This window comes from Pseudochaenichthys georgianus, chromosome 3 (genome assembly GCF_902827115.2).
Source record: "Pseudochaenichthys georgianus chromosome 3, fPseGeo1.2, whole genome shotgun sequence".
Classification (NCBI taxonomy): domain Eukaryota; kingdom Metazoa; phylum Chordata; class Actinopteri; order Perciformes; family Channichthyidae; genus Pseudochaenichthys; species Pseudochaenichthys georgianus.
Genome location: NC_047505.1, coordinates 21600110 through 21614737, shown reverse-complemented (window position 1 = coordinate 21614737; position 14628 = coordinate 21600110). Strand labels below are relative to the sequence as shown.

General features: G+C 38.9%; 1 protein-coding gene across 1 annotated transcript in view; it reads left to right on the top strand.

Annotated features, from left to right (window-relative positions):
* Positions 1-7100: 7100 nt before the first annotated feature.
* The window catches only part of kcnq1.1 (potassium voltage-gated channel, KQT-like subfamily, member 1.1), a 62618-nt gene continuing 55090 nt past the window's right edge, over positions 7101-14628 (top strand). Inside the window, exons 1-2 of the mRNA XM_034102702.1 lie at positions 7101-7697; positions 14003-14093. Coding sequence (XP_033958593.1) covers positions 7339-7697; positions 14003-14093 — 450 coding nt within the window. The 5' untranslated portion in view covers positions 7101-7338. The remainder of the gene's footprint in view (positions 7698-14002; positions 14094-14628) is intronic.

Genomic DNA, 14628 nt, shown 5'->3' with positions numbered 1-14628 from the left:
ACAGAAGGGTAATCACAGGACAAGACACAGCTGAGCAGGGGAGGGAGAAACACAAGGGCAACAGGTGAACACAATCAGACACTCCAGGGAAACTAACGACAGGGAGGAGGACAAAACAGACTTACAAAACCCATAACCAGACAGACAACACTAAAACCGTGACATAAACCTAGGAGTGTGACATTCTGTAAATAGGACAACTCCTGCTTAGTGTTTTTTTGCAGATTCAACTTCACATTACTTTCCTTTCAAGCCAGAGTAGGACACTTGTTCACATTGAGACTTTGGCCCACTCAAAGGCTAATTCAGTTGCAGGTTGTTCTATCCTCCTGGAAAACAGGCAATAATTAGATCAGTTGTGTCTTTGAAAGACACAGACTCATGCCTTTATGTCATTGTGATCTGATTAATCTTGACTTGTCCCTAGTAAGTAGGTAATGTGACACTGGTAATATTACTGATAATAACTGCCTGTTAGTTTAAGATTTGATTTCGATATTTGATTTATCCCTTTTAATTCTTGAACTGATGAGGCTCCTAAGTCTTCTATTTATGTCTGTTTATTTTTCTCTTCTTCTGAACATGACTTGCCTGAAATACTCATATAGCACACCTTGTTCATCACACACTAGTATTTCATAAAGGCATCCTTTGTTTTTAATCTTGATAAATAAAAAAGACACATATATTACACTTGCACAATAGAGTGGGAAAGGCATAATCTGGAGAAAAGAATAAAACTAGTATGGCTTTTTTTCCATAAGATGCGATAACTTTACATAATTGAAAGTGCTGGCATATTACCCTTAGTGTTTCCCCTGTCCGTGCCTTTTTATGACATTTGTATGGGATTCAGATTGCATTAATACTGTATTCGGAACAAAGGCCCAAGCTAAATAAAGAACTTCTCTGAAAAAAGCCATTGACAGTTTTCTCTGCCTGCAGCTGTTAGCTATCATCATTACCGCAGGGTGCCATTTTTACAATACAGTTGATCAATGACGACAGACGAGAAATCCTCAAGCTCTGTGGCTCCTTGGCTCACCAAGCTTAAAGGGATGATACATCTATCCTGTCCTATTTATCTTCATATATCTATACTGTATATCATGTTTCAGTAAAACCCTGATGTGCAACTTTGAAGAGGGGAGTAATGGAAAATGTAGTATAGCTGAGGGGAAGGAGGCAATGTATTCTTAAGAATTGTTTCTTTTGTAGTGTATATGTTGCCTGAGATACAACCTGATTAGGACTCAGTCTGAATTGTCTTTTTATTCATTCCTATTGTCAAATTACCACTTTTTATTATGTTCATTACAGTTTGACATTAGTACTATCTCTCATTTTCAGTCATTGAATCCCATAAAAAGGCAAAACCCCAAAACGGAGTCCATCTGTCAGTTGCTTCCTATCTTGTTTCTGGCACTAACCCTGAAGCCTCCTGTCACTATTGGAAAAGTACATAAATAATAGAAAGCATTAAACATCAAAATAAAGTTATTTTTCAAGAGCTGAATAATCATTTGAAACAGCTGGGCTGTGTAATGTGTTCCAGATGTTACACAGGAAGGAGTAAATAGTGCATTGGTTAGGGTACTATCTTTTTTTCAAAAGGAAGATAAGGGACTGACTAAAGAAACTAAAGTGCTAACGTTAATTTTAATGAAGGGACAGTAATATCTAGTGCAACAGTGTGGCTGATTTGTATATTATTTAATCGTTTTTTAGGGAGAAAGAGGATCATCTATTTGATCTATTTGATTTGTTTTGTAATTATTTATTTTACTTGTTCGAAATAAATGTATCAATCAAATCAAATCTATAACTGGCTTTAGTAACACAGACAATACCCATTAATAATATAGAACATCTACAACATTGTCCTTTTTAAGGAGACCAAAATATTTTCTGCATCGCAACTTTATTCTTATACCACGTGTCAGGTTCAATATGTACATGCAGTTGTACACTAAACCAAATCTGCTTTAACAATCCCCTTCCCTCTGCTGACAGTATCATAAATGCAGGCTGCCCTTGCTGTCTCTCTGCAGGCCACACAGAAACGTGCGGCATGGAGAACACAAGCACCCAGAGGACACAACAGGAGCAATTACACTTAACTCTTGACATTTGAGTGACAAGGAAACTGATTCTGAAATAACCTGTAGCACAGCGAAGTGTCAAGTGCTAAAAATCTTTGCCTGAGGCGGCTATAGGGGAGCTGGGCCCACACAACAAGCAAGTTGACTTGCTGTTCTGGAAAGAAACGGCTCCCCTTTGTGCGTTTCAGGGAGCTAAATAAATACAGTAATCTGCTCTCTGAGACACAGTGTGCTAACTAGAGGAGACAACATATCAGTGTGGACTCTGGGTTTAGCACCACCAAGTCTCCAGCTGTGGAATAGATACAAGCAGTTCTTCAGGTATGATTTCAAGGGAACAATGTTAAAATCACCCCTTTTACTGCCTATACAGCTACATCAGAAACATAGATGGGCTCTGTTGTCCTGAACTGGTAGATGGCTGTGTTCTTTATTGACACTTAGCATTAGTTTCTAAAATGGCTGTTTGGGAGCAGAAATATTCGAATAATGGACTGTGGGTTTGGGCCCATAAATAATGTTTTATTGTACCGGTGCTGTACAGTTCCTGCACTTAACAAATATTAATATGTTTTGAAAGCCAGAAAAAGGTATATGGGCTGTACAAATGAGTTTACAAATGCCTAACACTTTGCAGATGTACGTGGTTCGAATAGCTAACCAAAATGTACTCACAGAAACTTGGTAGGAGCTTTAAATATAATAAATAACCTTTTTAAAGCTTTATTTTAGATGGATAGTGCAAGCGTCTCTAGAGACCAAAATATTTACTTTGTTCTAGCTGAAACGGTTGTATATTTACGATTTACATAATGAAAAACATGCAAAAGTGCTGCACAGGAAGGTGATGCATTAAAAACATATTGCCTGAAGCATTACAAAAACACGTAGTGAATCGGACTAATTCAAAATGTTCACGACTCTGAATCATTGAGACAAAGTATAATTTCAAAGTACTGAAATAATCTAAAAGGTTAGGCACTAAAGCATTGGAATAAAGAAAACAAATGTCAAAAGCTATACCACAAGCAGACACGCCAAATGTTTATCTGTTTAAACAATGCCTGAAGCTGTAATAATCTCTTTAGTTCCCACAACAGTCAAATGTTTTGTGTTTGTCACAGCTGCTCCTGCGTCAGTCTCATCCCCTGCCTCCCTTTGTCTGTGTGTTTATGTCTCTTTTTCAGATGCTGACATTTCCCACCTGTCCACCAGCCACCCTCACTGTGTTTTCCCTTGAGTCTGACTTCATGTACAGCTGGTGTCGTCTCAATTGCAAATTATACACTAAAGTTGAGTAGTGCCTGCACACTACATTAAAGAACAAGTGTTTTCTGTTATGTTTAGTGTTAGAGAGCAGATTAAGGGTTGTCAAACCATGTTCTGATGTATGTTGTGGGTCATTAAAGGAGACTCTTGGCGTAACAAACCATACAAATGTTGTGTCAAAAATGTTCTTGTTTGTTCTAACCCTGAATTTGTTTAAGGTAGATGTTGTTTTCATGAAAAAGGGGAGAAATTATTCTGAACTACTATAGTATAGTAAAAGGACTATAGGGACATACCTTAGCCAGATGAGACGATAATCTCTCCATGAATCTTGACTTAAATGTTTCCTTGTTGCTGCATTTCCTGAATACAATAGCATAATTTAGCATTGTTGCTAACCAGGATCTTCCCCTCCTGGATGCAGTTTCCCCTTTTCCAATTGAGTTTTTCAGTGAGGAAAATGCAACACGACAGTGACTTATGTTTACTCCATTGGTCTCCCCAGACGCTGGATCTCTACCAAACAGATAACCATTGGGCTGAGTGACAATGGTTGAAGAATCTGCAGCAAACGTGTGGTATCAACTCCGATAATGTATGGACCAAGATTATTGTGTTCCAGCTCTTTGAGAAAACTTGTTCTTGAAGTATCTGCCATGAATCAAGTGAGGATGAGTAATGTGTCACCTTAACATGACGGACAATTGGCAGACCACTGCTAGATAAACATTTCATATTTGTTTTTTATGAGTGATTTATGTTTGTAAGTCGACTTAAAACAACCTCTGTTTCAGCTTCATATTGACTTGCCCATTTTTGGTTTCATGGATGTAACCAACTAGCTAGCTTACAATTAAAGTCGAGGACAGACTGGGCTCTGATTGGTCATATTTTGTTCTCCAACTGTTGGAAACAGCCAGCATGGCCACAACAGCAGACCTAATGTAGATCTGCTGGACATTTCCAGAGACGTAGCTGGGGTTTTAGATGTTTGAAAACAATTGAATTTACATACAGTTAATAGTAATCTTCAATGTTAACAAAACACGACCCCTTAAGGAAATAACGGCACAGGGTGAACACACACGTTTTCAGTAAAGGTACATCATTGTTTTATTATATTTCAAAAAGTGTGAACTGCAGTAATATTTGCACAAATCAATTGCATTTATTTACATGGGCATGATCATAGGATACAATTTGACTCATGATCACTTGAACAAACAAATCTGTTGAAGTTGATCAATCTGTGTTCACATGATTTGTATGAACTTTATGAATGAACCAGAACAACCAAAATGTACAAGTGACAGGTGTGACTTTCAGATATTTAGTCTGTGCATTCATTAACAAAATTAACTGTTTTGTTTCAGGGTGTTATGCTTGGATATCCATGGCTGCAACATAAGACAAAACTAAAGAAAAGCAAAGAAAAAGTACATAGTTCTATTTTCCAGCCAGTCAAAGCCAAACAAAATCAGGCACAAAGATTGTTTTCAAATGGGAGTCAGTGACAGTCGACTGTGTTTTGCAGTGTGTCCAGCCTCCGGTGTCTGCACGTAGAACGAGGGTCACAAAGGATACACCAATTGTGTCCTTCAAATGCAGGCGAAAGCGGGACCCAATCAGGCTGCATTCCTTTTGAAGGGGACAGCCTTGTCATGTTTGGTTTTGAAACACAGACTTCAAAGGATGCAGCCACTGAATTGGGCCACCGTGAATCTGTGCAGCCCCAACTCTGTGATGCACATGTGGTAGACTGTTCATCATAACTAATTGTGTTCACAAAATGCAAAGCCCTCACCTATCGTTATACCTTGTATGCCGTGGCTTGATTAAGCATGTCTGTGCATGAATAGGCTCAGTCACTGATTTTTTTGATCTTAGTCTCTTAGATATGAAAATGAAAATATTCAGAACTCTTATTTGTCTTATTAAAGCAAGGTGTTCATTTTACTATCACATAAGAAAACCAATCAATAAAGCTTGTGCTAGGTAATCTTTGACATTCATTCTTTAAAAATAATGTTTTTCATAATGTTTTCTCATTAAATATTAAATTATATTACATATTTTATTTCCTTCACACAATGAAATATATAGGACCCTGCGGGTGACCTTCAAGATAACTGCCCTTTATGTATTATTAACAACAACAACTCGTATGTAGTGGGTGGTATCTAAAGGTAAGAACCCGTTAGAGCTGTGTTTAATGTCTACCTGGCAACAGATCATGTCATCACTCGACTCTTATTAAATCCGCTGCAGTGAAATTGTTTCCTCCTCCTTGTACTAGCACAGCCAAGGTCACTACAAAGAAAAAAACAGGGTAACCTTGTCAAACTAAGCTGTGTGCGTCCCCAGAGTGTTCTTGATTAAACCAACACCAGGGTTAACAAAGTTACTTTTGAACTGTTATAAATCACACATGTAGGTCAGAAAACAGCCGAGATCTTCAAGCATAGTAACATGTTGTATGTCATGATGTTTATATGATCCATTTTTTATTAGGTGTTTATTTTCCTTCTGGTTTTGAACAGTGAGCAGTGGAGGAAAGTAGAGAAAGGGAAACGTTTTCTAAATGAAATATTCTATAATATTCTATAATATCTTTCTAGTTAATTAGTCTTTTCATCATCTCTAACAAAAGGCCATTTGAAATATCTGCGCAAATTAACTCTGCTTTAACTCACTTCCTCTTTAAAGATGGCAAAAATCTTAAATAATTATTGAATCCATCAACAATACATTGATAATCTCTTGCAACAATACAGCCACCTGCTGAAGGGCTCGATTCAACATTGACTCCATCTTTCATTACTTTGCACTGCTGCTATGACTTATTGTCAAACATGTCTCTACAAAGTTGGCAACAAAAGATTATTTTCATTATTGATAATATTTCTGATTAGCATGCTTGATCTATAAAATGTGAGAAAATAATGAAAAATGTCCATCGCAGTATAGATGAAAGTCAGAGATGATGTCTTTTTAAATGTCTTGTCAATGCAAAGACACAAATACATTGAGTTTAATACAATTAAAACAGAAAAGCAGGAAAGTGCCTTATTTGAGAGATTAAGAACAACAATGTCTGACATTTGCATTAAAGAAAGAATTGCCTACTAACTTTCAATCAATCGATTTATCATTAGGCGACTAATTGTTTCAGCGTTACAAGGTTGTTGTTTTTTTAAATTACTGTTTCACATACACACTCAATCACAAATCTGACCAAAACATATGAGATCTAACTTGAATTTTCATATTTTGGTGTTGGAGTAACACTTCAGTTACTTTCAATTGTATGAATAGCCTACCTGTGATGCAAGAGACTTTAAGTTGTGCACAGTTACCTGGTAACCTTGAGGGAAATGAGTGCCTTGCTTTTCATTTGGTATTGTGCATAAACATTCTAACATGCCTGCAGAGTGACATGCATTCCACCCCAAATCCATTTGACAACATTACATTTGTGTTCACAGTTTTGCAGGAATACTTAATATTTGCATCTTGTATGGAAAAGCTAACTATAGGGGGGTAAAGTTAATGGTGTGTGTTGTATTTTTCACACAGATCTGAGGAAGTAGTTCATCAGATGCATATTGCTTTGGAGCAGTTTTGCCAAACAGTAAAATGTCTGAACAGCTGGCGACTCACAGCGCACCGCCTGGCGCCCACAGCTCTCCAGGCTGATAAGTGCTCTGAGAGAGGTGGGGGGAGATTCATTCTGGGCTGAGACTCGCCATAACCTCAACAGCCCAGAGAGCTGTAAAGTTAAATTAAAGAAACACCACCCGGTGATCTAGAGCATTAATAACACAGTTTATGTTGCAGCTTTATGCGCTCTGGTGACATCAGGCGCACAACAGAAGGTACGCGCACATGGGCGAACATTTTAGTCAGTGACCGAAGAAAAAACGTTGAGAAAGTCGACACAGCGACAGAGGAATAATAGGAAGCTACAATGTCTAATTCGGTTTCCTATCCCGGGAAGACACGGAGGTCTTCTGCTGTGGCACGTGCAAACAAACCTCCGGATTTAGAGCTGTCGCAAACTACTTTCACCTCACTTGAACCGGAGACACCTGTGGGCAACGACACGTTTTCTGAAAGAGACACAATGCAAGAGGATGGTAACTCTTCAACAAATGTACCAACTGTTCACCTCCACCCGTACCTATCTCATCCCCGGATGTCTGTGCGGATGTCGGTGTACAGTACCGGGGTTCGTCCAGTCGTCACCCGCGCCTACATCCAAGGACGTGTGTATAACTTCCTGGAAAGGCCGTCTGGCTGGAAATGCTTCGTGTATCATTTCACAGTGTGAGTATGTTTTTTTTATTTTCATAATCATCCAGATCCATGGGGTATTCAAGGGTATAATTGCAACTGTAAGATCTTAATTAAACAGGGAGTTAATTGCGCATGGAGAGCCTTGGAAGCTCTCCTTACAAATAACTGTTAAGATATCATAACACAACTGGAGGTCCCGCTAGAAATATCATAAGGAAATGTAAGTCTAGCCATAGCAGATAAAAAAACGGAATATAAATTAATAACAGACAAGAGAAACACAGAGAAAATAAGCTCTCACAGGAACACTAAAGGAATATAATATTGATCTTTCATTTGGGAGCCTAATAACACAGAGCTGGGTCTGGTGCTCATTCACTAAATTGTTCAATTTGAAATGAGTTTCTTTTTCCCTTCCTGACTGTATGACAGCCAGGTAATGAGACTAACTGGTTTAATGAAAATGAAACAGCTAGTAATGAAAATAAATCCACTGTGGGATGGACTGTATCTGCTAAAGCTCCAATATCATGAATATGTCACATTATGGTCCGCCCCTCAGAATTGATGTGGCAGTTTTGTCAGGTAGCTTTAAAACCTGTCCTTTTCTGACAAATGAAATGTTACTCATGATAAGCAGCTCTCTTTACTCCACTGATGTAATGCCAAAAGATACATTTCACAAATGTTCTTTTTTCGTATAAACCACAGTCAGCAAAGTGACAGTCCAATAGATCCAGTGTTCAGGCAGAGGTTTAGGAATGTGGGCTGTGATCCACCAGCTCACCCCCATGTGTGCTGTCTGTCCCCACTTGCTGGCACTGATAGCAGGCAGCTAAACTTGGCAGTGTGTGTGTGCTGGGGAGGAGGTAGCAGCCCTGTATGGAGCTGCCACCCTGCGACCCTGCAGTGTTGGAGGGGACACAGGATTGTCGGAGCGGGTTAGAGTCTTGGTGACTCAAAGGGAGCATGAGCCAACACAGTGCAGCGCAATAACAACAAGTTAGTGACTGCTTTGTTTAGGCATCAACTTTCATTATATTATATTACAATACTCTTCATGAGGTTCAAACCAGCAAGGGCGAGGTGCTTTAACCTTCCTGTAATGGCCACTACAATCCTGATTCCAAGAAGATTCAGACTGCATGTAATGACAGGAAACCCCACAAGCATTAAAGAAGTAGCTGAGCAACGGTGTCGTCACCCTTTGGTTTTCAAAGTATAGTTTTGAGTTTGTAATTTTAGCTGTCGCCATCTTGTTTGTTTTTTTAACCAGATTGCCAGATGTCCCACGAAGAAAGTCGAAAAAAGAAATTGTTTGGCAGCCAGAATTGTACAATTTATTTTCATGGCCTGAAAACACACTGTAAACGGGTTAAAGGTAACACATAAAGGACCCAAATCAGACCTCACAGGTATCAAACCTGTCCATTGCAGGGCGGCCCTGTCCTAAAGCATATGCTTCTTTATTGTCCATTGTACTGTAAATGGGACCATAATTCACAAAACCAACATGCTGCTGTATTGAAGAATACTTGAAATAAGTGGGAGACCATAAACTCAAAAGGAAATAACATACAGAGATGATCATTCAAGTTAGAAGAGGGGTCATTTTCTCATAGACTTCTATGCAATCAGAAATCTTTTGATAAACAGTGGATTAGCCCCCTAGGAATTGTTTTCTCTACAGTGTGTTATTAAAACTGAGCAAAACTGTTAAACAATTTGTGACAGGGATGCCACACTAAGTTGTTTGTGTTTCTATCGGCTGGCTCTAGTCTGTACATGGTCAAAGTTGAACCATGGTTATCATCAACATTTAAGTCCACTGCAGCCAGCGAGGGGATTGCACCAAATAAGGAAGTGCATCCTTGAATGTGTCTGTTGTGTGGGCTTCAATTGACGTGAGTGGGAGACAATATTTGCACAGAAGTGAAATGTGATCGTACCTTTACTGAAAAGGTTTGACAGGAAGCTGTACACCCAAATCCAGGCTTTGAAAACATATACCTTTTAGAAACGTTCAGTATATTCTGAAGTTTCAGCAGTACTCAGAGTTTGAGTTATGTTGTATTTCATTAGATTGAGTGGATTTAGCTTGAATCAAACTCTCTAAATTCTGTAATAAAGAAGGTGTTTGTTTTAAGAGCATGTTGCCAGCAGGGTTTTCGGATAACTTCGGTACCTTGTTTTGAAAATGTTTGAGTGGGAGCAGTTAAGAGCAAGCACAGCCTTATCATTGACCCAAAACATGAACGTCAGAGTGACCATAGTCCTTATCAGAGGTACTCCTATGTGTGTGTTTGAACATGCATATGTTTGTCAGTTTGTGCGTGCGGCTGCTTCTGTGTGTTTACATAGCCTCAGGTCTGTCTTGGTGAAAAAGAAGTTACAGTTGACTGGAAAGAACAATTGTATATATTTAGCTTTATCCAATAAAAAAAAGAAGTATATCCCTCTCGCTGGGTGTCTGTCTGCAGTGTGTGGCAGAGTAAACGCAGTGTATATTGGTTTTAAACAGCATGAGTCCATCCCACATGCTGGTTGGAGATGAGTGGATCAGAGGAGTTGGGAGAAACCAAATTCAGAAAGCATTTTTCAACCTCGGCGGCATTAAACTGATCCAGATATTCGGTCAAACAGCATCAAGCTAGGGGTAATCAATACTGGCACAAATTTGTTTATGATTTAGCAAACCAGTTAACAGTCTATTTCCTGTTTTTCTTTTCAAAATGAAGAACATCTTTGACTCAAGATGCTTTGTATTCCATGCTGTATTTTAGTGTCTGGGGAAAAGGCTTTCATACTTTTATCTTTTGCTTTCTTTAACAAAACACAGGAGCTCAGATTGTTAATGGAGCATATAGACAAGGTCACTTGTTGGTGACTGCCTTATATCTCTGAAGTTTTAACCCAATAACAGCTAAAGTTTCTGAAAAAGGCTTCTATTGTCTGTCGAAATTACATCAAATAATCACTTTAATACATTGGAAGTTTATCTTCTATCAAAGTATTTATCTAAACATTTGTGTTGTGTTCAATTGCTTTTGTTTGATCTATCTTTTGTCTTATATTAATATGTCACTCACTGTGATACAAATAGAGTTTGATTGTTGTTACAAACAGGATATTTGATGTTGACAGCCAGTGACATGGTCAGCAGCGTCACTACTAACTCTTATCCTGTCCCCTGCTTTGCCTTCACACTCACTGCACAGAGGACTGCAAGTGAATCTGTCCATCAATAATAGATAGGAGCAATTATTTGAGCTTTGGTTTGTAGTTCAGTGGGGCCTATGTAGCTCAGCCTATGTATTGTTTTGTCGATTGCTCCACAAAGGCCACTGGAGGTAAACAGTGAAATATGAGGGTGCAGTTACAGTAGTAGAGAAGAACTGACAAGTCGGATCGTCTCAGATGGATTCAAAGAGAAGCAGAAGTGTAGGCTCAGCATACTGAGTGTGTATGTGTACTGGCATTTCAAATGCCCTGAAATAATTCAGGCAGAGCTTCGCTGACAAATTGCAGTCATTAGCATATAGCATAGTGTTTGCTTGGAAAGTTTGATGTTCATTTGTTTTTCTTTTGATCTTCTTTTCAACTTGCTCTGTCTTATTTGAACATAAGATGTCATAAATTATACTGCATCCTCACTTATTAATTTGTTTATGCTCTATGTGCCCTGTTCTTTGTAATAGACACATTTGTTACCATTTAAACAAATAGCAGACCGTGGTTATTTTGCCAAAGACACTGTTAACTACAAATGAGTTTTTCTCACGAATGACAAAGACAAACAATGTTCCCACATTCACAGACCCTTCACACTAACCGAATAACAAAACATAACGCAAACAATTACGTATTACTTTCAAATAAAGATAGGGAAAACAACACAGGAAAACAAGAAGAAAATAAAAAATACATAGCGACAACCAGACGACCCAATATTATATATATAAAGAAAATTGAAAGATAAAATATATTATTCTCAATGACATTCCTTAAGTTAATTTTTTTTTTAAAGTAAACTATAAGATTATTAACTACAGAGTCATTTTGCCGGGGTTGTATTGTCTACTTTATCTGTTCCTTCAAACAGAAGCAGCTGCTTTGTTAGCCTCAAAACACGCAAGTCCATCTTCCCTGAGCAGGTCTCCCCTCGGTCTTTGATCTCCGTTGGTTGACGTGTGGCGTGCACGTCAAAGCCTGTGTGTGTGTGTGTGTGTGTGTGTGTGTGTGTGTGTGTGTGTGTGTGTGTGTGTGTGTGTGTGTGTGTGTGTGTGTGTGTGTGTGTGTGTGTGTGTGTGTGTGTGTGTGTGTGTGTGTGTGTGTGTGTGTGTGTGTGTGTGTGTGTGTGTGTGTGTGTGTGTGTGTGTGTGTGTGTGTGTGTGTGTGTGTGTGTGTGTGTGTGTGTGTGTGTGTGTGTGTTAAAAGGGGGGTATTTGGATTCCTGGCCTGTCTTCAATAAACTCAGGCTATAGTATGTGGTGATAAGCCTCGATGGTGACTGGAAACTAAAACTCCCTCTACACATATTTTCCATCAAGTTATCTCATATAGGAGCAAGACAGGGATTCTTTAAGGGCTGTTTTCTGACTGTTTTCTGACTGGCTGTTTTCTGAACAATAGCTTGAAACAATATCGACGATGAGCAAATACTTCAAACACTGTGCTGTATTTTCAAGATATGCCCATGTCTTTTTTACAAACCAGTACCACTCACACAAGAGCACTTGCCGTTTTATCTGCAATGTCCTTGGTCAATGTTGTTCCTTATTTCCTTTTACCTTGAACTCATATTTAATCAAATAAATTAAAAGTTAACAACTAAATATAAACCCATTTCAAGTCTTAAACTTTCTCATTAACAGCAATGTGTGTTTGTTGTTTTAAAATATTTTCAAACAAAGTTGAACAAGTATTCATGTATAGAACCCATTCCAGGTCTCATATATTCACATTTTACTGAATCATTTTGCTTTTTGTTCAGTAAGCAAAGACATGCTCTTCTGTCACAGTACCAAGCATTGAAATACATATTGGCTGCGCAGCTATGTGTTAACAGAAAGCCAACTGTCCAGTGCCTCCATGTTCTTTCGATCGGTCCAATCATGGAAGTGGGTTCTGTCAGCTGATTGGCTAATTAAATCAGATGGTGTCATGTGAATCCATTCAGAAGTTTTGCCTTCCACATCTGTTGCCAACGGAAATGAAAATGTAATCAGTTTGTCCTTGCCACAACACACATTAATATTCTAAGAAAGCTTTCAAACAGACAAGCATAAAGAAACAGGGTGAAACATAACCTCAATGTCAACTCAAAAAGTGGACACAATGCTGTACTTACGCAAATTAAAAAACAGGAACTACTGCCTTTCTGGCCCTGTGGACTGAAACATGTAGGAACAAGCTTATACATATTTGGGGATGAATTATCATCTATATTTCAGGCAGCCATGCATCCCATCATACTCCCCTCCTATCGCATTAAACAGGATCCCTCCCTATGACTTTTATGAACATCTGTGACAACGTTACTACTTAAATGTATATAGTGTTACAAGATATAAGCAAACACTAGATGTGAGCCTGAGTTGGTGTTTTGTCTTTTTAAATAACAAAAAAGACCCAGTATGTTTTTGTTGAAGATTTATGGAGTAAAACATCCAAGGCCACATAAGAGAGTGGTATGGTTTTGCAGTGTGCTCTGAAATAAATGAAACATCTTCCTATTATGTAGTGTGAGGACTTGCAGATGATTGTTGCTGCAGTTGAAAAATGTGTGACCTTGTGGGGGATTAAGGAGAATGTTAAGGAGCCATTTAGTGTTTGTGGAAACTGTGTGTGTGTGCGTATGTGTGCGTGTGTGCGCTCCGTATTTGACAAGTTTATCATGCATTTTGCATTCATGTGGAGTTCAGAAGGTTCACAGTATTTCCTCTGGAGGGCTGTCCTTGAATGTTTGCTCAAAATCAGTCAAATGCTTTTCCTGATAAAAATATAAAGTAATGTTATGCTGTCTTGTAAGTATTTTATTTTTCAAAGTTGTTGACTCGAACCACACACCAAAGCTGACTGAAGTTTGCAGATGAAATCAAAGTGTGAAATGTTGACATGAATATGAGTAGGATAGTGGATTGGGGAGATCCATCTCTCCCTCTTAGACCTGCCTGATGACAAGTTATGTAAAGCTTTGATTCAAGCTTGTTTTTAAGTTAAAAAGGATTTGAGGTCTGGACTTCATCCAATTGAATGATGTAAGAAAAAAAAAGGAAAAAAAAGAACCACCCACATGAACTTTAATCATGTTTTATCTGCCTTATCTCCTACAGGTTTCTCATAGTTCTGGCCTGTCTGATCCTCAGTGTTCTGTCTACCATCGACCAGTACCAGGCTCTGGCTCACACAACACTCTTCTGGGTGGTGAGTATTCATTTGTTTAAAAGCAACTCTGGGATTAGCTGCAGAAACATTGTTCTTTCTGTGTCATTTCGGTCGTTTGTCAGAATGTATCTTCCCAAACAGAGGTTTTAGAAAAGCAAAAGATGATTTTAATCCCAATGGGAAAACCCTAACTGTCAGAGCTGAGAGCTGGGTTTTGAGTCAGATAGGCCAAGACGATTTATGCTGTAGGCAGAGGGCTTACAACTAGAGATGTTATATCCCTGGTTATAAAACGGACAAGTCAAATCAAGCAATCTGATTGGTTCTTAGCCGTGATATACTGAGCGTATATACCACGGGTAGAATTGTAAGTTACTTTTCACAACAAGTCAGTATCCCTCCGCGTCTGAGAAAAACAGTATACCGTTAAGGCCCTGACACACCAACCCGATTTTGGGAGTCAGAGGCCGTCAGAGGCTGTCGGGCATTCGCGGCGCCGTAGTCAGGTTGGTGTGTCCCGCACCGTCGACCGTGACACGCCTTATTTGGACTGCCAGACCCGATGCATGGCCGA